The sequence below is a fragment of the Petaurus breviceps genome, unplaced genomic scaffold (assembly GCF_028583685.1).
Source record: "Petaurus breviceps papuanus isolate PSGF00001 unplaced genomic scaffold, PetGlider_PUasm1.0 582, whole genome shotgun sequence".
NCBI lineage: Eukaryota > Metazoa > Chordata > Mammalia > Diprotodontia > Petauridae > Petaurus > Petaurus breviceps.
Window position 1 is genome coordinate 5,506,129 of NW_027186390.1, and position 24,199 is coordinate 5,530,327.

Sequence of the window (24,199 nt, forward strand, 5' to 3'; positions counted from 1 at the left end):
TTATTCTTCCCAGTAAGGATGGGTGACAAGGGAGGAAGGGGAAGAATCTGGAATTCAAAGTTGTAAAATGAAATGTTTAATAAAAAAAAATTATTATTATTTTTACATGCAACTGGGAAAAAAGATATACAGTCACTGGGTTATGAAGATCCATCTTGCCCTACCAGAAAGTCAGAGGGGGAATAGGGGAGGATATAGAAGAGAGCAGATTGGGGAAGGGGATATGCAGTGGGATTGCTGTTTTGGGGTGGTGGGTAGGGGAAAGACTGGTAGAAAATCTGTAACTCAAAATCTTGTGGAAATGAATGATGGAAACTAAAAATAAACATAAAATTTAATTTAAAAAAAATTTTCATTCATAAAGGCACCTTGGTGGTGCAATGGATATAGCACAAGCTCTGAAGTTAGGGCCATGAGTTCAAATTAATTAATTAGCTGATAACTCCAAAAAGAAACAAACAATAACAACAAAAAATTACCTTCATGAGAGATCTTTTATTTTTTCCTACAACCAAATGAAATATATGCTCTATAATGGCATGGGATTTCAGAACAATGGCCTCTTAGGTCCCCACTCTGATCCCTTGTTTATGGCTAGAGTTTTAAGTAGAGTCTGTCAATCAAGTCAAACTGAAGAGTTTGCCTCTCCTGTGGGGTAACAGACATGAATAACCTCAGTCAGTCACTCATATTCCTGGCATTGGCCAAGGGGAGGCAGAGGAAATGTGGAACTGGTGGAAAAACCTCTCCCTGAGAAACAAGTCATTATTAACTACCCTCGAGGTCTTCAAACACACACCGAGGATAACCTACATTCTAAGTTATCAAATGCACTTAAAGACATTCTAAGTTATCGATAAATAAGTTAAAGATGTTCAGTTGTAAACTTCTTATTCTACTATGCTTGACTGAAAGAAACCTGACCTGCTTCTTACAGAAAATGGCACGCAGGTGCACTGTGCTGCTGCCTTGGAAGACCAGACAGGCAGGAGACTTTGTCAATCTCCCATTTTCTCTGCTGCCTTGACTGAAAATCCCTATTACCCATGAAGAAAGAAGTGAAATCTCTGGTCTTTTCTATATGCAACAGGCCTGTGTGAAAACAAAGAGTGCTGATATGCAGTTAGAAGCATGCTGTGGGGCAGTGGGAAGGAGGGGGCAGCAGGATGAAGGGGCAGCAGGATGTGCTTGGCTTAGAATGGCAGCTCAGTCACTGGGTGACCCCTCTGGCACTCAAGCTTCTTCATCTGTATATTGAGAGGGATTGGATATGAAGATGGTCAAGCTTCAAGCTCTAAATCTATGAGCCCCTGGCACTAATCAGATTCAGGAAGAATTCGGTCTCATGACCAAGTAACTTTGGAGCAATCAATATAACTGATAAAAGTCAACACTGCTACTTTTTAGAAATCACAAATCCTGGGGTGGCTGGGTGGTGCAGTGAATAGAGAACCAGCCCTGGAGTCAGGAGGACCTGAGTTCAAATCTGACCTCAGAAACTTAACATTTACTAACCATGTGACCTTGGGCAAGTCACTTAACCCCAATTGCAGAAATCATAAATCCTTAGACACAAGAAAGACCTAGGTTCAAGTCTCATCTCTGACATATCCTAACTGGGTGACCCTAGAGGAATCATCTATCTGTCTTCTCTCATGGCTCTAGGAAGCAATAAACGGCAGAGAAGGTGCCACCCTACTATTAGTGGGAATTTTCTCAATCAGGGAGTTCCCGATGCCAGTGGAACCACAAGTCCAATCCCTACCTCTATCCTAATTAATGTTCAGCATAGCCACCCTTTGTATGCAATTTTCAGTGTCTATGGGAAGGGCAAGAGACACCAAACAAAACTGACAATACATAGAGCTTGTTTTCCAGCTTCAACCTCTCAACAGTGTGCCAAGATGAATGTGAAAGCAATGTAAATTACAGAAATGAAAAATAAGAGTATGCAAAACTCTTATTTGTATAGGGCAGCTTAAATAATTTAAATCTCTAACTCACTTACCTCACTAACAGATTTAAATGAGAATCCCATCTGAGCAGATAAAAGGTGTCACAAAATCTAAACACTCAGAATCTGTATTTTGCTTATTTTATATAAAATAAGAAACCTGATCAACTGGTTTCAGAGTGCAATATATGAAAAGTAGCTGATCTGATACTAAGCATCTTGATCTATCAAAATGCTTATAGCATGAGTCACAGAAGAAAAGAGTGGTAGAAACTGGAGGAAGGAAAAGCCTATGTTGGAATCACGCTGTTGACCTCAGTACAGCTAGGTGATGAGCTTCTTTGAGCCTCAGTTTCCTCACCTGTAAAATGTGAATCATCATAACTATGGTACTGACCTCACAGGGTTAGTGTGAAGATAACAATGAAATCATGTATGGAAGGCAACTTCACAAATCTGAATATGTGACAGATAATTGGCTATGAGGATAATAAATAACCAACAGGGGAAAAAAAAGAAAGAAAAAAAAAACCTTTAGAAATCAGACAACTCCAAAAAGCATAACTGCCCTAGGAAAGGGCAAACAGCACACCATAGAGTAACAGCTAAACTACTGTGAGCATAGAAGTAAGGTACAGTTACTGATGCCCATGAATATGACCTATGAAAGAGCTAAATTATTCTTTGGCATGCTCAAGGCAAGGGAGAAACAGATTGCAGTATAAAAAGTGTTGGAGTGAGAAGCCCTTAGTTCACGTCCAGGCTGACATTTCCTAGCTGCATGACTGCCAAAATCTTCTGATCACCAAAAATCTTCTGAGTCTCAACTGTCTCATCTGTAAAATGGGAATGATATAGTATGTACCTTATTACCCTTCACAAGGTTGAGAAGAAAGCAGGTCATAAGTCAAACATCACTATAAAAAATGTCCGTTATTACTATTTATATTAAAAAAAAAACTTTTAAGGGGCGGCCAGGTGGCGCAGTGAGTAAGAGCACTGGCCCCTGAGTCGGGAAATTCACTTATTCCCAATATCACACTCCCTTTAATCATGTGAGATCAACTGCCTTTCTATACTGATGATAACTCAAACAACAAATATCTGACTTTAACTCAAATGTTCCTAAAACAAACAGGCAACACATCAACTAAAGATCCACCCATTTTTTGCAGAACTGTTCCCTTCTAAAAGCAAAATATTAAATAAAAGCTAGTATTTCAAAAGTGTCCAAATCAAGGAATGAAAAAGGAAGTCCTTTCAAGTTCTCCAAATAGTCTCATTTCTCTAGTAACAATAGAATAAAAGAAAACGTCTAAATACAGAAACAACCCAGTATCATCATTTAACATGAATTGTCACAGGGCTTGGGTTCAAATTCAGATGAATTGGGAGTTATTACTTAGAAGCCTTAACTCTTTTGCATTATGGATGTCACTTCCCCTAGAGCCAAGATACTGGTCAGTGACTCATCTGTGGATGCACATGGGGAGAGGAATAGGGCAGCTGTTCCATTACCATCAGAGTCACAAGTTGGTCCTCAGCATCACCAAGTTTTTAGCATTCTCCAATTTACTTCTTTAAGAAATTAAGGGAAGTTACAGGGTTTTCTTAATAAAGAAATGAACATTTTAAGAGGATATTTATTTCATGCTTCATTTTTTCTTTTCCTAGTCTAAAGGAAGAGACAAGGAGTGCTAATGATTCTCCTCCTCTGTAGCCCCACCCAGTTTTCTACATTCTTCTCTTTTCAGAATCCGACCCTCCCCCATTCAGCTCCCACTCTCTCCCATCCCCTCCTCCAGCTCTGAGGACAGACATCAAACAGCTGCACTAATCTCTCTCTCCCAGTTGCTGGTAGAGAGTTGAACAGCAACAACTCCCTAGCTGCCTGCCTCCAGGGGATCCCAGGAATCCACCCCAGGCTGCACACAGAATTCTAACACCGGCTAGATTTTTCAACCTCAAGAGTCGGACCAGTTTCACAAAAAGCTTATGTAAGCATGAGCACAGAAACTGGAGAAGTTAGAGGCCTTACCCCATGCACAGCAAAAAACCTGGAGAAAGGGACCCTTTCTAGTACAGAGAACCCTGAATTTCTGGCACATCAGACAAAATAATTAAACGCCTTCCAGGTACCCAGCTCCATTTGGACCTCCCTCTTCCCTCTTTATGCTGCCCATTGGACCTCCAACTTCGCCCCCCTCCCTGGATGAAGGGATAAGGCCGAAGACCACTTCATTTTATGTCCTCTTTTGCTATATGCAAGGCCCTGAGGCTGCGTGCATTCCCAAAGCCACATTAACTTTCTCTGTACCTAAATCAATCTGTGAATTTAGGAGAGGAGATAGATGGAGGGAACTACAGGGGGTGCTGCTGGCAATCCCACCTCAGGGCTCCCCCCAGTGCTCATTTTCATTGTGATTTAGGAGAATTGAGAGCTGCTTCAACTTCCTCATTTCTCTACCTTCTCACATAGCAACTTTTCAGCCTTGAGTCCATGGTCTACTTCACTTTTTCAGAGGGATCATCAGAGGGTAGGAAAGGTTGAATAAACCTGTCTCCACCTCCTTTACCACTTAACCCAGAGGTCTGTAACATTTTTTTTGCATCATAGATCAAAAATAATGTTTTTAGGTGGCACAGTAAATAGAGCACTGGCCCTGCAGTCAGGACCTGAGTTCAAATACGACCTTAGACACTTAACACAAAACTAGCCATGTGACCTTGGGCAAGTCACTTAACCCCAATTGCCCTCCCCTCCCCTCTCCAAAAAGCAAAAAAAAGGTTTTTAAATGCATAAAAAACATAAGATTACAATAAAAACCATTTATATGGAAATGCAGTTATCAAAGAAAATTGTATAAGTTCTTGGTCCTCAGTTTAAGAGCTTCTGCCTTAGATGGACCAAAGCTTTAGTCTTGAAAATTCCATCCCCTCAGAGACAAACAAGATGAATCCAAAAATACATAAATAAAATAAAGCCTTAGAACAGACAGCACATCAATCTGGCAAATAACTTATTTTCCATTAAAGGTCATAGTGCAAGACACCACAAAGGAAATAACAAAAAAAAAAAATGACAGCCACCCTTTGGCCATAAAGATCACCAACAGCCCTATAGCATCTTTCAGGAGAAGTCTTGAAGAGCCTACAAATTAATAAATTAATAAGACACTACTTTTAAATGTCAATAAACTTCAACACAGAGATCTTTTGGAAGGCTGTCCTAAATCAGTCGAGTTTTTAATAATTCCACCTTCAACTTCTTAGCCATGTGAAAAAAAAAAATGGATGCCTGCTGATTTAAAGCATCACACCCCCTGTTCATAAGCCAGACACCTAAGTCAGGTCAGCAGCAAAGACAATAGTTTCCCAGATGAATTTCCCCAAATCCTGCCTTAGCTATGGACACTCCTGCCATAGCAATTCTCTTCCTGTTATCATCTCAGTCTATTCTTATAGCTGTGCTTGATATCCAACAGAATGTACCGTGTCCAACACAGTGGGTGTCCTCTTTTGCACACACTTGTAAAGCCTCTCATTCTAAATGTCAGCCTCTGGTCCACTTGTTTGTCTCCCCTTTTCTACTCTCGGTTTTCTTCTCAGGCTGGAAATCAATTGCCAGTCACCCCTATGCACTGTCTATGCTATGTAACCAGGCCCACTAACAGTAGAGTGTTTTTCAAAGTATATAATGGGTTATATCTTCTTGTTTTTGTTACATAGTAATATCACACTGCTAATGCGCATAGCAAAGAGAAAGGAAAAAACAGGTTCCACACTTAGCTAGGTTTGAGTCATTCCTTAGGTTCTGTATGGACTTGAATCGTCTATGGATGATGGATTCCTACCGCCATTCAGGCCAACTAAAATTCTCCATTTAAACTCAGTCATTTATATTTGTGGCCCCAAACTTGTTTCCTACCTACTATTTCCTTTCTGCCCCTCCCCCCCAAATTGTCATGGTTCATTGCTTAGGGGTACCTAAGTCACACACTTTATGTTAAGGAATTCCTCTTAAAGGAATGTATTAGGGCCAAAAGCAGTCAGTGATGAGACTCAGGAAATTAAGGGACTGTTCTGTAATGAAGGACTCCTCTTAGTCTGTGCTTTTATAAAGCCCACTCCTACTACCTAGGCAACACTTGTCTATACAGAACTGCCTCTAATAGAAAAGAAAGCTCCCCTGCTCATCATGGGTAGGAGCCAACCTGCTTCTACCTAGGCAAAGTCAGAAGCCAGGGTGTGGCTTCCAGGGAGTTCAACAGGACGAAAGACTGCCTGGAGGGGCCATATCCAAGAAGAAGCCACAATACTTCTTTAGTAGACTCTTCAAAAACAATGAGCACCATTATAGTGCAGCTAAGGGCATCTGTCCCTGTACCCATCAGATAGACAGCCATGCAGGAACTGGAGAGTCTCCTTCTAACCCTTGTCTTCCCAGGGCCAAAGGCAGCCCTGCTTTATAGCTCTTTTTTCCTTTCTACCACAGTCCCTCACACCACCAAAGGATTATCATCATAATGATTTACATTTAGAAAGTGGTTTGTAATTTGCTCACAAAGACCTTTTGAAACCAAGTGTGGTTGGATGGAAAAGGCACTGGGCTTGGAGACAGAAGATTAAGACTTGGATGTCAGTTCTGAGAGTCACCGGGTGACTATGGGCAAGTCATCTAAACTACTTGAGCCTTAGTTTCTTCATTTCTTCAACAGCAACAAAAAAAATACGAGACTGGACCATATTACCCCTAAAATGGCCCTTTCACTATCTATCTATCACTTTATCATACCCAAGGTCTCTCAAATCCAAATCCAATGTCATTTCCACCACACTTTGGATGTGAACTACAAGGTGGATTTTCCCCTTTGATAGGCCCAATTGTTTACTAAATGAGCGTATCTAGAATGGCCAGTCAACGTGAATGTGCATTGTTTAATGTCAGTAGTTACACTGGCCTAGGCACTTCCTTCTGCCCTTATTCCATATGCCTCTACAGACTCAATCAGCCCATCAACCCAATATCTACTATGTGTCAGAGACTTAGGAATAAAACAAAAATGAAGCACTCACTCCTCCTGCCTTCCAGGAACTTACACTGTATCAAAAAATATTTTTTAAAGGTTAAAAGACATGTGTGAACAGAAATTTTGCTTAGAAAGAAACCAGTGGGACACAAACGAATAGTCATTTACTAAAAAAATTTAATTTCCACAGAGCTCCAGTTTTTTAGCTAGAAAACAGGGACTCGGGAAATTAGAGTGGAGTCAACCAAGAGAATGTTTTATTCACCAAAAGATATGGTATGTCTGTATTTATAAACAAATCACACACAATTCCTCTGATATCCAAAAACTACCTGACCCATAAGGTTCAACTGGATGGGGGTGGTAATTTTCAGGGAAAGGGAAGCTCCTTTGCTTGCGCTCCTCTGATTAAAAACTATCTAAAATAAACGTGTTCAAAAGAGTAGAGCAACAACCAGTATAACCAACTTTAGGATTCTGGGTCAGAAAAGTCACTTCAGAATGAACGGTCAGAAGTAGGATTAGGAGCATTCGGTTCAGTTTCTCTTTGGCTACTAGGTGACACTGGCTAACTCACTTTATCTCCTTTGTGCTCCAGATGCTGAATTATCACAATATTTACAAACCACCTTCCTACCTCATGAGGATGGAGATTCTCAGGCTCTCTGGCTCCTTAAAAGGCCCTAAATTACAAATAAATATGACAGGAAAAAGATTTTCTTTGTAAAAGTTGCTACTGTTGGGGAATGGGACACAACATGGCTGGAAAAATTTGTTATCCCCCTAATCCTTTTCTCCCCCTGTGGAAATTGGTGCCCAAAGTTGATCTATGCGAGATCTTATTTTTCTTTATGACAGAAAAGCAGTATATTGTGATTAAGGATAACGATTTCTGATATGGTTCTAAGCTTCCATGGTCTTGCCACAGCAGCAAACAGGCATTAAAAACTTTTTTAAAAGCTTTTCATTTTTAGAACTATGATTAAACCATGTATCCCTAGGAATGAAATTTTGTAAGAATACTCACTGGGAAACAAACCAACAAACCCTGAGATGTCTACTTTTTTCACAGGCATACAGCTACCTCCCAAGAAAATAAAATAAAAATTTACAACTACTTGTAAACATTTAACCATCTTTTCTGCTTGACTTGGTTTCTGATTTTCAAGTTACCTGGCTCATTTCCAAAAACAATATACCTCTGAGCAAAGATCAGTCTGCCTGATAATTGTTTAAAAATGTTATTTTAATTAATGTTACTTTATTTATGGCAATGGACAATATGGTAATGAGAAAGGCACATTCAAGATCACATAGATTTACTTCTGACCAGATAAAAGCTATCATATCAAGAGAAAAGTAGGAGATTTGTAACTTACCCGCCTAAGTTCCAGAGTCACATTTTTTAACTCTCTGTAAGACACGTCCACCTGAATATCTCACCTAAAGCGTATATTTAAGGTGTCCAAAACTTGCTCCCACTAATTAATTTTCCTATTTCTGTCAGGGGTAGCCACACTTGCCCAGGCTTTCAGGTTTAAAGACTCTCTGAAGACATCTTTGATTCTTCTTCTCTCACTTCTGCTCCTCAAATATCCCTGATCTCAAGTCCATCCTCTCTACACCTTAGACAGCCATACATCCACCTAGATGACTGTAACAGTCTCCTAAGCTGGCTTCTCATCTCTACTCTGTCCTGTTCCAAGCTAAACCAGCTTTCTGACCACTGGCAGGCTTGATTTCTTTATGTACAGGTCTCATTTGGCCATTTCTTTACTTAGAATCCTTTTATGGTCCCATTCCTATGAAGTCAAGTCCTTAACCATTATTCAAAGCCTTCTGGCAACAAACAACCTACCCACCCAAACCTTTTGAATCAAATACTAATCCTCACTACATACTCCCTCCAAAGGTCACAATCCCTCACATGTTTGTGCTTTCCTGTCTTCTTTTGCTCCTGTCTAACACTATTTCCAATGCTCAAAGCATTTCTCACATGCTACCCACTTTATAAAGCCCAGTTCAAATGCCTGCTTCTCAGCAATGCTGCCTTCCTGGCCTCCTCCCACTGGTTGAGCTTTTCCTGAACAGAGCTCAAAGCTCAAAAGTTTTTGCTAGCTCTCCTGTATTTATTTTATATTGCAATCATTTGTATTTGTGCCAATTCATTCTCCTTGACTATTAAACACAGAATCAAGGACTGTGTTTTATTTCATTTCTCTATTATTCCAAGACCTAATACAGTGCTTTGTACATAGCAAGTGCTTAATAAAAAAGCTGCTAAATCAACATTTCTGTGAACTTGGGAAATTAAACATGTAAGTAGTTATGTATGTTCACGTATTCTATAAAAAACAAAAAAAGAAACTCTGCAGGAAGAACTTAATACTGCCAATGCTTCAAAATAAAACTCATTCATTCTTTTTTTTTTTGTTATTGTTCTTACACATTTAATTAAGAAGAGTTTTGCTTCCTTGAAATAGCATCAGTGGAAAAAATGTGGATGCTACCTCCAAATCATAGTGATGGACAACAAGACAGAGCCTATTGATAAAGTAGTTAGTTACAGAAGGGAACATCCAATCAAAATGACTGAAAACTGATGAAAAGATCAAATGAGCATTTGATTATTTAATTATCCTCTCCTTTTCTTCTCTTTCCTATCCTGGACAAAAACTGTCTTCTCTTCCAGCTTCAGTGTTTCTTCTAGCCTTTGCTTTAAGGAAAACAGACAAATAAATAAGGTCCCTTCTCTGCCCCCTCCCTCCTCCCTTCAAAAGTCACACATATTTCTAAGGGAAAAAAAAAAAGTTTAAGCTAATTTGGGGTAAAATGGTATCCATACCATGTTCAAAATATCATGCAAAGAAGCCAGGGTCTGTTAAGTAAGTGAAGGTCACCACATTAGATCCTTTGCCTACCTCAGGGAATTATCTGGATGGGTCTCCATGTGAGTCTCCAAGCCATACTTGCAAACAAATTCCTTGAAACAAACTGGACAGTGAAAAACTTCATCTGTTTTCTTCTCTGCATCAGCTGACTGAGAATCCTCTACCACCTTAAAAAAAGAATAAGAACCAAACATAAGCCACCTCTCATGAAGTCTTCTCAAGCAAGTCCGCTGGCTTTAGAAAAGACCAAGGGACCTTAGCTGACAAATTAGACCAGTCTCCTTGATCTTCTCTCTACTCTGGGACTGGATTTAGACTAAGTCTAGATCACAGGATGGTAAAGTAGGGGGTAAAGAAGTCCTCACTCCTATTTTTTCTCTGTAAATGTTGCCAACTAATTCATGTTAACACACGAGAAGGAGATTAGGTGTCTATAAACAATAAACACCCTTTCTGGAAGCATTTTTACAATACCATACGGGGTAAGAACATGACAAAAACCGAGATTAATACTGGATGGACCATGTCAGAGGCAGTCAGATTAATTAGAACTCCCTATCAACAGTCATAAACAAGGATGAAAAGCCAGAAAGCAAGAATGAATTAAAATTTAGGCATGTTAACTGCTGTACTGTGCAACACAAAAGACCTTTTTGGCAGGTGTTAGTTCTTCTTTCTCCGAGTCAGCCTCCTGACTTAGTTTCCTTTTGGAGGTCATCCGCCTTCGTTTCAGTGGAGATGGGGGTGTTGTGGTCGTGGTACTGTTGGGATCCTTCTCATGAATCTTCATGTGTCTGAAGAGAAACCCCCCCCCCCGAAAAAAAATTCTGTTTTAAACCACAAAAATTCACTTCAGGTATCATTTTCTAATTTTAAATTCTTACAAACAAGTATAAAAATGTTTTACAGCCAAAGTCCAAATGAAATTAATTGAAGAATTTTCAACATAATTTACACATGTGCTTTCATTTATTTCAAACTCAGAAACTTTCCTAGCTCCTTCTGTGTGCTTCCTTCCTTTTCTCCTTGTAGCAAAGCTTAAACAAAAAGCTATGGAATTTCTTGCTGTATGTAAGATGCTATTCTTGAATGCAATCAACATCAACAATGTGAATAAGTTAATTTAGCTTTGTTTTTTAAGCTGGAGATGTTTACTGGCATTCAAAATTAACATTTCAATTACTGCTTTAAAAAAACAGTTCTGAGGAAAACAGGGAAACATGCTAAGATAGAAAAAGATGGAAAAGATGGAAAGAGCCACCTAGCCACCCCAAAAATGTATTTTTTATAAAAGCCATATTTTACTCAGCAATTCCAAATCCAAAAGTTGTTTAAATAAATAAAAAGATAGGGGTGGCTAGGTGGTACAGTGAATAGAGCACCAGCCCTGGAGTCAGGAGGACCAGAGTTCAAATGTGTCCTCAGACAGACACTTAACACACACACACAAAACTAGCCGTGTGACCGCAGGCAAGTCACTTAACCCCAACTGCCCTACCTTCCCCCCTCCAAAAAGCAAAAAATAAAAAAGATAACTTAAGGAATTAAATTAAATATATCAGTTTCTGTAAAAATAAGACAAAGATGTGAAAATGCTCTATTATATAAAAAACTAAAGCTTTAGAGGTTGGGGTAGGGTATTGGTTAAGTAATATACCTACTGTTCTGGTCATTTGAAGATAATTCTGACCATCAGTAGGGACATGCTCTTTGATGTTTTATGTTTGAAATCATGTGACGGTTTTGCTTTGATCATAATCTATCAATTGACCTCTCTTGACCATGGGCAGGCAGGCAGTCAGATGGGCAGGTGGGCCAGCATTCAGAAGAGTCTATGCATATATGGAGCACAGTAAAGCGAAATATCCCACAGAGTTATCAAACATGGGCCCATAGCCCTAATAGCATCATATTGTAACCAGAATTGAGAAATGTGTGATTTGTGTTCAGCTAAAGCCAATAAGACACAATTCCAAGTCTTCCAAGTTTTCTCATCACCAGCACCCAACCAACCCACCTCATCCCATAATATACCCAAATTCCACATCTCACCATTATCTACACTTACAATACTAACTTGAGATAATTAACAACATCTGGCCAGAGTTGGTATACACATCAGGCCTATTAAAAATAGCTCGGTTATGGCCATTTCTTAAAGGAGCCAGCCTGCATAAGCTGTTCAGCAAAATTATTACAAAAATGGGAAAACCAAACCTTTTTTTCCCGAGTGACATCAACTTTTAATTTATAATAACCTGTCTTGCCAAAAGCATGTAACTCCTACTAGGTACTGCAGGTGTACCAAACACAGAGATGATCTCTTAAGTGTAAGTGTTTAATAGAAAATCTTACCTCCTAACTCTGGGGAGTGCAGTATTAGCTAAATGATTTTTTAAAACAATAGTACAATCTTCCTATACTTCTTATTTTGCTCACAGAATCATGTGGATCCAGTATGTATAAACTAGAAAGTGACTATGAATATAATTAAATTTGTAATTGTAAAAGGTAGTGACCATAGCTTTGACTTTTACTGCTGAAATCAAAATCTACTGACATGTTAACCATCTATGTTACTAGAAATACACAATTATTTACTTTAAAAGAACTCCAAACAAGCAGTTTTCAGGTTACATCACTGAAGTCTGCAGACCTCTGGGGGTGATCTTATCCTCTGGAAGACTTGTGCAATGGACTTCACTTCATCAAGTGCCAAAAGAAACAACCCAAGAATAACAAGATCCCAAGGTATACAGAAAGGAAAAGGAATCTTCATCTTCCCACACTGTTGCACCAAAATGGTTGTACTTCCTGAAAAACCCTGTTCAACTGGCATTGAATGCTGCCTGAAACAGGGCTATGGTCACCATCTTTTCTTAGAAACTTCCTTTGTTAGAAGGGGAAGAACAGGGTATCTGAAAAGCAGGTCAGGAGGGAGAATCAGAGAAACAGAGATCAGAAGACAGATAAACAGAATCACATGGACATCATGGCCTACTGAAGAGAGAGGGAAAGAGAGAGCAAGAGGGAGAGGGACGGGGAGGGAAGAGGAAGAAATAGACACACACAGATAACATGAGACTGAAAGATAGAGAAAGTGTGTGTACATAGCAGGTGACCTTGGGCAAATCACTTAAAACTTGCTGGGTGCTATCTCCTTTGTAAAATAAGAGAATAGCTGTTGTGTAAGATTCTTTCCAGTTCAGAAGTCCTACAAATCTAGATTTCTTGTTCTTAAATGAATTAAGTCCATAGTGTACTGCCATGCTTTGTTTACCTACCCCCCCCACCTCTCCTTTCAGAGAGCTTGAAAAAGTAGCTAATGACAAAAAGACGAATGAAGTGTTTATTATTAATGCCCCTGCTTTCCATTGTGCCAATGTCTGTGGGTAACATCAATGACAACCCCATAGGACCATCTGTAATAATAACAAACAGCAATGCATAACAGAAACTGACATTTATCTAGTAATTTTTTTTTCAAATGTGAAATCCTTTCATACACTGGCCATGTATGTCAACCTGAACCTCACAATAGCCCTGTGAGATCATTGTTGTTATGGGCTCTAGGAAATTATTTCAGAGAGACTGAATAACTTGGAGACAGGATTGAAATCCAAGCGTCTCTCAACTTCAAGTCATGTGTTCCTTACACTTTTTCCATGCTTCCTATGGCAAATTGCAAAATACTACCTTTCTTCTTTCCCTGGCAAGACCACTGTGTCCCTCGTAGAGTTGGACTAAATTTTACTATGGCCCAACACCCTCGGCCAGTATCTAACCTAGAGTCAGGTTATCTAGTTCAAGTTCATAACAACACAGATAAGGAAACTCTACAGAATTCCATAATTGAGGAAGCACAGATGCAGAGCAATTCTTCCCACTGACACCCCTGGGCTGGGTCTGTCCCTGTACAGTGGGTCCCAGGTAGGCCCTCTGAGGAAGTGTGAAAGGGAGATGTCAGTGTAGGGATGGATGAATTTGCGCCTTTGAAAGGTCTGTGATTTCCTACTTTGCAAATAGGAGGACTTAAGTCAGAATGAAATTAAGATATCTGGCCAAAGACATATGCCACCACTTCCACAAAGTCTTTCCCCTGCTTATGATCCTTCTGAACCACATCTCTGCCCCCACCCTGCCCAGTCCCAAGCCTGACATGACATTTATAAAACTTACAGAAGGTGCCAGGAATTTAGCAGGGAAAGGATCCCTTAATACAAATTAAGAGTTATATGCCCTGCCACCGTCTGGGTTTCATGAGGACATGTTAGCATAGTGAGCTGCACAGAGCATATGGTTAATAAGTCTTCAATGGCATTGAAATTTCTCAACTTTAGTCACATATACATAAGAAAGCAGCTTAAATTCCTAATCTAAATCCTGTCTGTGGACTACAGTAGTTGTCTTCAACATTCAACAGGAAAAGTGGAAATTCAGCCCAGTATGGAGACAGCTGAATTCTGGGCTAAAACCAGGATACTATACTGAGGGGAAACCAGACAGAACCCAAGCTAGACAAGCAAACTAGGTAGAACTATGTTTATCTTAGACTAGCAGGCAACCAAAGTCTTGCCTTACAACTACCCTGTGCCATTCCTAGGGAGCAAGATAGCCCCTCAAGGAGTCATCTAAACTGTATGAGTCTCTTTTCACATTAAAAATGAAGGCTTGGGGGCAGCTAGGTGGCACAGCGAACAGAGCATCCACCCTGGAGTCAGGAGGACCTGAGTTCAAATCCAGCCTCAGACACTTAACACAAAAACTAGCTGTGTGACCTTGGGTAAGTCACCTAACCCCAACTGCCCTCCCCAAAAAAAGCAAAAAAAAAAAAAAATAAGGCTCACACTAGTTACATGAACCATCTGGGGTCACCTAACTCCTAAGTAAGGGAGTTGGGAGGAACCTCAGGCTGTGCTCCAAGGCTGCCAAGTTCCTGCTTCATTACATAAAAGCTGTGCATTTCATATCATAAAGCAAAGCTAGTCAAACTCTTCTTTTTCAGACTTCATATCATCTTTCCATTTCCACCTTTAGTGTCCCTTTCTTAGCTTCATAAAAGTCAAACGTTCATTTGGTCTAACATACGGCTCTGTCTTACTGGGGAGGGGAAGAAGATGCCATGTACGTATAAGGGTTGGGGGGAAGATGTCAGGAAAGTGAAAGTGGAAAAGAAAAAAAGGTTTGGGCATTTATAGGTTTAGCAAGCTCTGTACTGGTCAAAAACATTCTTGATACCCTCCTCCAATTCCCAGTTATACCCTAGTGTGGCTAACTCTCCAGCTGTTTGCTAAAACATGCAATCGGCTTTTCCAAAGTTTCCAGTCCAATAGCAGCAACTACTTTTCTGAGTCCAATTCACTCAACACCTGAGCCAATTTTAACTGCTAAGATCTGTCAGTTTCAGTTAATTCTGAAATTAGATCTGCTCTGATATATCTTAGGAAGCCGGTCTCCCTTTCTGTATTAGCTAGCTCCTTAAGGTTGGCATACCAACAATTGCTATTCATATCCTCACAAAATCTCTACAATAAATGGGATAAAGGCATTATTAGGATGGTAAGTAACAGTAGGTACTCAGTATGGCCAGAAGGAAGAAAGAGACAATTAGAAAAAATCAAAACTCCATCAATTGTATTAAGCTTTAGGTCTAAAAGATGTGTTTCCCCAAATTTCAAGTGTTGAATCATGTGAATAACTGTGGCTCTTTGGAAATCTATCCAAGCAGCTGTGAATCCACCTAATCATGCTGTCATCATCTGTAAGATAGGAAAACTGGTCTTGAAATCCAAGTGTTTTGCAGCCCAAGGCTGACAAATTTGTCCACGTTGATATGACAAATTTTGTTAAAACACTTTGCTGAAATCAAGACAGACTATTGAGGTTGTAGCATTCTCCTGAACCTATCCAGTTAATAATGTATATAAATATATGTATATAAAAACAATTGTTTTGCATATTCTTAATGGATTCATGTTAACTACTAAGTGACTCCTTCTCCATGCTCACAAGTCACCTGTCAAATTAAGCAGATACTAGAATTCTGCCAGAGACTGCTGTCAAGCACACTGCTCTGTAGTGTAGAAGGATGGATGGATTCCATGAATGTCCCCCCCCAGCACTGCCCCCCTCACCCCTAAATGAGAGGTCTTTGCTCAAGTCATAATGCTCATTTAGCAGTCATGATGATTCCTCAGAAATATGACTGAAAGGTTTTCTTTTTTCTCCCCACTGCTCTGGAACTATCTCTAAGTCTGGAAAAATAACTCATTTAAAACAGCTCTATGATATCCTCAACTATCTGAGACTCTGGTTGACTCTTAATGAGATTCACATTACCCTTTGTAATTGAAGTTCATTTTACTTAAAGTGGAAAATGTCAATAATAATTAAAGGGTTTTGATTTCCCTAAGCCATTTGTAAACATCATGTTATCTCCCTTTTAATTTGGAGGAAGAGTACCTAAGTGTAAGCTTCCTGTATAAACTTAGGGATCTCTTCCCTTCTTTGCCTCAATTTCCTCATCTGGAAAAGGGGCTGGACAAAATAAACTCTTAGCTCATTTCTAGCTCTAATCCATGATACCCTTGCTCAGAATTTAACTTTTAAAAAGCCATCTTGGCAAGACTTCTACACTTTTTGGTAAGTCTGGTCTTTAGTTTTCCTGAATCTATTCTTACAGGTAATTCAGTGGCACTCTTTTATTCGACTGACCATGAAATTATATATACATATATACTGGCCACAGCAATCCACGAAGCCACATTTCATAATACGGGAAGATTGCAGAATCAGGAATTAAGAAGAAAAAAAGAGGAACACATTTGTCTCTGCCCTCAGAGAGTTTACTTTTTTTTTTTTTGATACATTGCTGATGCTGCAAAATATCTCTTGGATTTGTGCATTCTTCCCATTGACATTACCATTCTAGTCCTAGCCTATATTGCCTTACTTGATAATTTACTAGAGCCTCCTAACTGGTCTCTTTTCCTCAAGACTCTTCCTACTACAATTAATTTTTGGTGTACCACTGTCAAACTAATGGTCCCCAATCACTAAAGATAATGTAAAAGTTGAAGCTCTTAAAATATTTCCCCACTCAATTCAATAAATGTTATCCTAAAAAGCACAGAATTTCCCCATTAGAAAGAAGTTCAGGTTATTCAGTCCAACCAATAAATAAAGTAATGAAGAAAAATGCCTGATAAAGGAATTAACATATTATAATTTTACTTTTTCTTTAAAAAAAAAAATCTCTCTCTCCTTTATATAATCTAAATATCTTAAGACCATTTCCTTCTGCACCATCTTCAGTGGAAAGAGAACATTTAGTCATCTGCATAAAATCCTGGAATGACTGGGATTCAGCACCATTCATGCTGAATGAAAATAATAATCTGATCGCCTAAATGCCAAGCACACCATGTGACAAAATGGAATGGCTATTGCCTGGAATCCTAACTCAATCTCACTGTTCTCTCCATTAGAGGCCACAGGATCACAGAAACAAAGGTTTGGAGCTAGCAGGGTCATCACAGGCCATCTAGTCCTAAGAAATGAGAAATGGGACGTCCACAAGGGTTAACTGACTTGCACAAGGACATAAAGGCAGTGAGTGGTCAGTCAGGATTCAAAACCAGGTCCTCTAATTCCAAATCCCTTTCCATTGCATCACACTGTTTAGTATACATTTGATTGAAGAAGACAATAAACCTTAGTACTGTGTAAATAAATCTCAGGAAAAGATACAGCCTGAGCAATTTCACATTACATAGCTCTCTGGGCTGAGGCAGACAGCATTGAAATCCTTACTTCCAGGAACCATCCATCAATAGTTATTTTTTTATTTAGAGGCCCTTCCCTAAAGCCAGAGGCTCTTCTCAACCTGGGATTTGTGAATTAGATAGATAGACTGATAGATCAATAGATGGGTATTTAGAAATACTACATAGGTTTATATAAAGACAATTTTTCATTGTAATTAGTTTCCTTTCCAATCTTATATACCGTATGTATTTAAACACATTACTTTGAGAAAGGGTCCATTAAGGTATTAGCTTGCCAAAAGGGTCTATGACACATAAAAGGATAAGATTCCCAGTTCTGGGCCTTGACCCTTGGCATTGTGGTAAGGGATAGGCTACACCATCACCACCTTCCCAAGCCTAATTATAGCTCTTAGCTGTGGTTCCCCATTTAGCCTCTCTCATAATAAGTCAAGGCCTTCTCAGTCTGGCTCCCAGGCACACTCACTCTTTGGCCATGCTTCTGTGTTTTTACCTAAAGCACTCTGCATTTACTGAACATTGGAATAGTCTGTATCCAACCCCTACATGTTTTGGGCTCTTAACAACACCTTTCTCCCCAACTCATATCTTAGAGCTGTGTCACCTTACAGTTCACCAAAATAAGCTCTCCAAGAGAAATGGCCCCTATTTTAAGAGAGAACTAGTTTCTTGAAGATCAATTCTTCCCATATTTCTGGACACTGGTGGTAACGATAGCAGAAAAGTAGGAAGAGGTGAAATACTGCATAGTCTACTAGGAAGCTGTAAAACAATAAAAATAGAAGGGATTAGGAGTATACGGAAAGGGACCTAATCATAACCTCCAACCCCACTAGAAACATGCAGTGACTAGTCCAAGGTCAGATTATTATCAGAAATAGAATGTGAAACTACTTTGTTCTGGTCTCAAAATCCACTGTTCTTCCCAAAGCAAAGACAGAGAGAGACAGGCAGGCCTTGTCTCCCAGCCCATTTTCCAATAAGGAGCATTCCTCCCCCAACTGGGAAATTCTATTGTCTTTCTGTAACCATCTATACAACATGAAACCTTCCATTTGCAATCATAGCATCACAGCTTTAGAGTTGAATGGGCTCCAAAATTTCATCTAGTCTAATCTCCTCACTTAATAGGGGGTCCAGAAAACTTAAGACTTGCCCAAGGTAACAAACAAGTAGCAAAAGCTGTGATTTGAACCAAGAGACTCACACTGCAGATCTAGTATTCTTTCCCACAAAGCTCACATTCTAGACTTCAAAACACTGTGTAGGAATTCCCACTCTCACAGCTGCTTCTTGGGAACATTCTTCTGCAACACATTATCAGAACTCACCAAAACACCAATATGTAAAGTAAGTGCAAAGACAAGGAGGTCTGACAAAGGATAACAAACAACCAACTGCTCTGAGATCCTCAAAAATAAAGATCTTTTTTTGGTGGGTGGGGGTAGAGGTGGGGGTGAGAAGAGATAGGAAATAGTAAGTTCTATCCACCACACTATCAAGAAAAACTTCATCAACAAATGCTTCGAAAGAATTGTATCACTATTACCCAAAAGCTTTAAACCTATTTTTCAACTCAGCAATGCTAAGTTACCCATACAGCATCAGTGTCCCTAACCTCACCAATTCAAGTTCCTCAAAGGTAGGAGCTTGTCTAAGTTTCTCCTACACAGTGCCAGGAACATAGTAGGTATTTACTAAATGCTTGTTTGTTGACTGACTAAATCAACTGATTAAGCCATGCTAAAATGAATTTAGTCAAAGCTGTACATCATTCTGATGCATTCAATCAAAATGTCATAAACAAATACTGTACAATGTATAACCTAGATTAACTTTTCCCTCAATCATCAGACTAGAACATCTATATTTTTTTAAACCATAGTATTCACTGTTGAAATCACTGAATTCTCCTTTTGCTCAATGTATTCCTTTTTTTTTTTGGAGAGAGAGGGGAGAGGGGTTAAGTGTCTTCAATCACTTAAGTGTCTGAGGTCATATTTGAACTTAGGTCCTTCTACCTCCAGAACCTCTTTATTCCACCACCTAGCGGCCCCTCGCCCAATACATTCTTCAGACCAAGTATCAAACAGAGAGAAAACAGCAAAGTTTCCTTTTCAACCAAGACAATTACAACAAAACTGGGGAGGGGGTGGATGCTGGAAGAAGGTAGGTCCAAAAAAACAAAAAACAAAAAACAAACCCTTGGACACTTTGGGGGAACAACATATTACTAAGATCAGGAATCATCCACTGGAAATTGGTCCTGATGGTAGGTTCTCAAAATACTTCTAAGGTATCATCTAATTACAACCACAGGCTGCATCTCAAAAGATAGCCAGATAATTCCAGTATCTGTGAACCCTTAAGGTCATAATTTCCTTATGGATGATACGAGAGGCCCAATGATTTTATTTATTTTGAGAGACACTAGAAGGAAGTAAAAAAAAGCTCCATTTATCATCAGTCAAAATATATACCACATGACAAGTGGGCAAAAAAACTATACAACTGACCCACTGAACTGAATTCAACAGGTTCAAACAAGTTTTAACAGATTATAACTACATTTCCCTTTTCATCTGACAGTAACTTCCCCCAGATCCCCCTCCCCAACAAAGTCTTCTGTTAACACTAGCAGAGGCCAGGTGAACACGAGAATAAGAGAAAATATTTTAGCCATACAATCTACCTTTCTGCCCATAGGAAAAAAAAGCCTACATGTTTTTGGAGAAAAGTTTCTGAGAATAAAGGTGAGCAGCAGAGTGGAGAGGGGGTGTTTGTGTGAAATGCTTGATTAAAATTAACAACCAATGAGATGGAGCTGTCACTGGGAGAGGTGGGGAGAACGGCCTGAGTAGTGAGTGACAGGGGAGGGGTGCAGCTGAAGGACAGCAGCCAAGGAAGAGCTTCTCAGTGCTGTTCCACCTATGCTCTCCAACTGACTGAAAGGCACCTTCTAGTAATTCAAGTGTTGTGCTAGTCCAGTCATGCTCATTCAGCAGGCAGGTCAGCCTGGCAGCGCCAAGAGCTTGGGCTATGACGTACGCTACTCTGATGACTAAAAATCCAGAAGTCAACCTAGCAAGATGCCGTAAGTCCCAAGGAGAGATTTCCCTACCCTTTGGCTGTGTCTGATTGCTATGTGTACAGGGCTCTTTGTGGGAACATCTCTACTAGTCAAATGGCTATGATGATACTGGAAAAATTCACTTGAATAATGCCAGTGAATTAAACTGATCTCACTCTTGACCCCAATTTTTAAAAAAATTAAGACCCTGGCAAAATTCATAAGCAGGCTAGATGTGTCATTCATTTCTGGTTTTATTCCTGCAACACAAAATGCAATGTGGAACAAAGCAGGGATCGATCTACAAATGTATTTATCTACAAATTGAGGGTGCTGGATTAAATGATCTCAAGTCCTTGGTAGTTCAAAATGGTGAAGAGGAAATTCTCCATCAAGACTGAATCATGAACTCAATTATGAACAGGTAGACTTCAAAAATCCTGGAAAGACTTATATGAACTGATGCTGAGAGAAGTGAGCAGAACCAGGAGAATATTGTTCACAGAAAGTCAGTGTACAGATGACTGATTCTGACAGACTTAGATCTTCTCAGAAATGCAAGGACCTAAAAGAGTTAGTTCCAAAGGACTCATGATAGTAAATGCCATCCACATCCAGAGAAAGAACCATGGAGTGGGAATGCAGAGCAAAGCAGACTGTTTTCTTTTTTGTTGTTTTTCTTTCTCGTGGTCTCTCCTATTCATTAAATTCTTCTATGCAGCATGACTAATGTGAAAATGTGTTTAATAGGAATGTATGTGTGGAGCCATATCAGATTGCATGCCATCTTGGGGAGGGAGGGGGAGAAAATGTAAAACTTATGAAAGTCAATGTTGAAAACTAAAAATAAATTAATTATTTTTAAAAATTTTAGAAAAAGAAAAAAGATTGAATCTTTAGGTCCTTGCCTTACCCCACTACCTCTACCTTTAAGAGCAATGGAAAAAAATAGAGAAAGCAAGAGTCCCTTCCCATTTTGTTCATTAATGTACAGCACATGTCTAGTTCAAGTGCACAAGGAAGCTTTACCAGAGTGTCAGGGAATCTTGGGTTACAAATTAGACTTTTGAGATACATCATAAATCAAGCTGTACCACAAGCATATCACATCACTTTCAGGCTTTGTTGTGAGCCTCCAGAGGAACAAAATCTTTTCCTTCAAGCGCTTTGGGTAGATACATTCTGGCTTCTGAAACTATTATTAGTATGCACACTCCTCTCAATCAGCCCCTTCAGGGTGGTCTCCTCCGGGGTCCTTCCCTAGCAATCCTGTTCTCTTCACTATTCCCAGTCCCCAAACCTTCTTGGATCAGACCTCGATTTGAGCCTATAGAAAGTTCTATGACAAGCTGCTGATGTCTTTCTTTCTTGATATGCCAAAGATGGTGATTGTAAAAGAAAGATTCAATTATTGCTTTTGACTTTGCATTAGCATGGGGGTAAGAACATGTACAGGTAATGACTGTTGGAGCGAGATGAGAAATACAAATCAGTATGAACTCTGGTGAAGAGGGAGTTGGGAAGTGGCAATTAGCCCCTGTGTTAAGAAAAATCACTTATGGTCCATGTCGAGTAGGCCTACCTTTACTCCTTGGTATCCAACACATTTGCACTTCATTGGCCTGTATTTTCCTATTCCTGCCATTTTTTTGGGCCTACTTTTGTTTTCTGTAAAAATATCCCCTTTATTCTACATATCTGCCACCTCCTGAGCATCACTAGCCTGTCTGAAAATCAATATTACAATACTTCTTCCAAAAAACCCATAAACATCATCGTCACATTAAAATTAAGCCTACTTCAAGACTGGTCTTTAGGTCAACCTTCCACACAACACAGTGCAACAAAATCCTCCCTACAATAACCTTGTCAGGCTATTTGAAAGTGATATACCTCAATGGTATACTTCGGATCCCAACATTCCTAGATACCCTGGTAAGGTTTAAGTGAGTAATACAGAAGAGAACCTGCTGTTTCTACTTTTTCCTCCTGTTGAAAAATCTGAGTGTCACAAGTTTCTGACTTCTTTTCTTCCTGGGATGCCATGTATGAGTAGGATTGACAATGGCAGAAGAGGATGACTTTAGCCCTCCAGACTCTTGACTTTACATTCCACCTGAATGTCTTTTATTTCTTCCCCTTAGTTGCATCCTCAGAATTTAGCACAATTTGTAGTGTTATGGCTTAAAGCCATATGCATAGTAGATGGTTTAATTACTGACTGACTGAATATTTCTAGTAGTGGGAAACCTTATTCTACATAGAAGCCCATTCTGCTTCAATTATTTCTTCCAGTTCCATGGGTCAGCGATATGTCTACTTATAAAAAAGTTCAGTCTTTGCACTTTTCTCCCATTTTTGCACAAGTCTGGACTACGGTTGTGCAACGCCACACAATGTTGAATTTAGCTGGTGTGCTATTTAGTTTTGTAGAACTTTTGTTTTTAAAATTCTGTTATAAGGGACTGATCTTGGAGAAGAATGCAGGACAAGTTGAAAAATGAAGTCTGCATAATAACAAAATAATATAAAGATACCTTCCCCATGATTTCTAAAAACCATCCCTTTAAAGCAGGAGTTAACCTTTTTCTGTATCATGAGTCATTCTGCAGAAGTCTATGGACCCCTTCTTAGAATAAGGCAAATGTGTAAAATAAATAATAATTTTATATATTATACATAATATAATTTTTAAAAATATTACGATTAAGTATAACTATCAAAACCTTTTTAAAAAAACAAGTTTATGGACCCCAGGTTAAGAATTCCTGCTCCAGAGCAACAAAGAAGTCTACTCTCATGCTTCTTACAACAACCCTACAAATATCTTAGGACCCTTATATTCCTTACTGAAGTTTTTACTTCTTCAGGTGAAACATTTTTTAGCACCTTCAATTATTCCTCAGGTCATTTTCTGGACCCTGGCTGCTCTTTCAGAATGTGTTAATATCCTCTCTCGGAACATGAGGACAGAACCATGGATGTTTTGTCAGAAGATCTGGGTAAAAATGTTAGTTCAGTCATTTAATATTTAGGCAACTCACTTTTACCTCTCTCCACACCTTACTTTGCTCAACTGTCAAAGAGTAGGTTGGACTAACTGGCCGGAAGCTTGAGAGTCTCACCAGGGAAGAATAGAAGAATAGATTCTTCCCTCCTTAGACTCTAGCCTGGGGCTGAAGGTGCTCTAAGGCTTTCAGCATTCTTTCTATTCATTTGTGGACAATTACAAGTGTCCGAAGGCGTAGTTTCCTATAACATAACATGAGAAAGTGGGACCAGATGATTTCTGAGGTTCCCCTTTCTTCCTCTTTTGTTATTGTTCTCCATATTTATGCAATCGTCTTAATCTTCACTGGACCCAATTACTTGTTAGTGACAGGTTTCCTCCCTAAACTCACAGAACTCATTTGGAGATGGTGGAGACCCCAGAGACTTTAAGTCCTTTATTTCGTAGACGTAAAATC

General features: G+C 39.4%; 1 protein-coding gene across 6 annotated transcripts in view; it reads right to left on the bottom strand.

Moving 5' to 3' along the window:
- Positions 1-24,199, bottom strand: part of RREB1 (ras responsive element binding protein 1) — a 149,271-nt gene that overhangs the window by 37,474 nt on the left and 87,598 nt on the right. For all 6 annotated transcript variants that reach the window (XM_069103534.1, XM_069103531.1, XM_069103535.1 and 3 more), the window contains exons 7-8: positions 10,525-10,669; positions 9,906-10,042 (exon numbers count right to left, since the gene is read on the bottom strand). In XM_069103534.1, the coding sequence (XP_068959635.1) occupies positions 9,906-10,042; positions 10,525-10,669 (282 nt within the window). The remainder of the gene's footprint in view (positions 1-9,905; positions 10,043-10,524; positions 10,670-24,199) is intronic.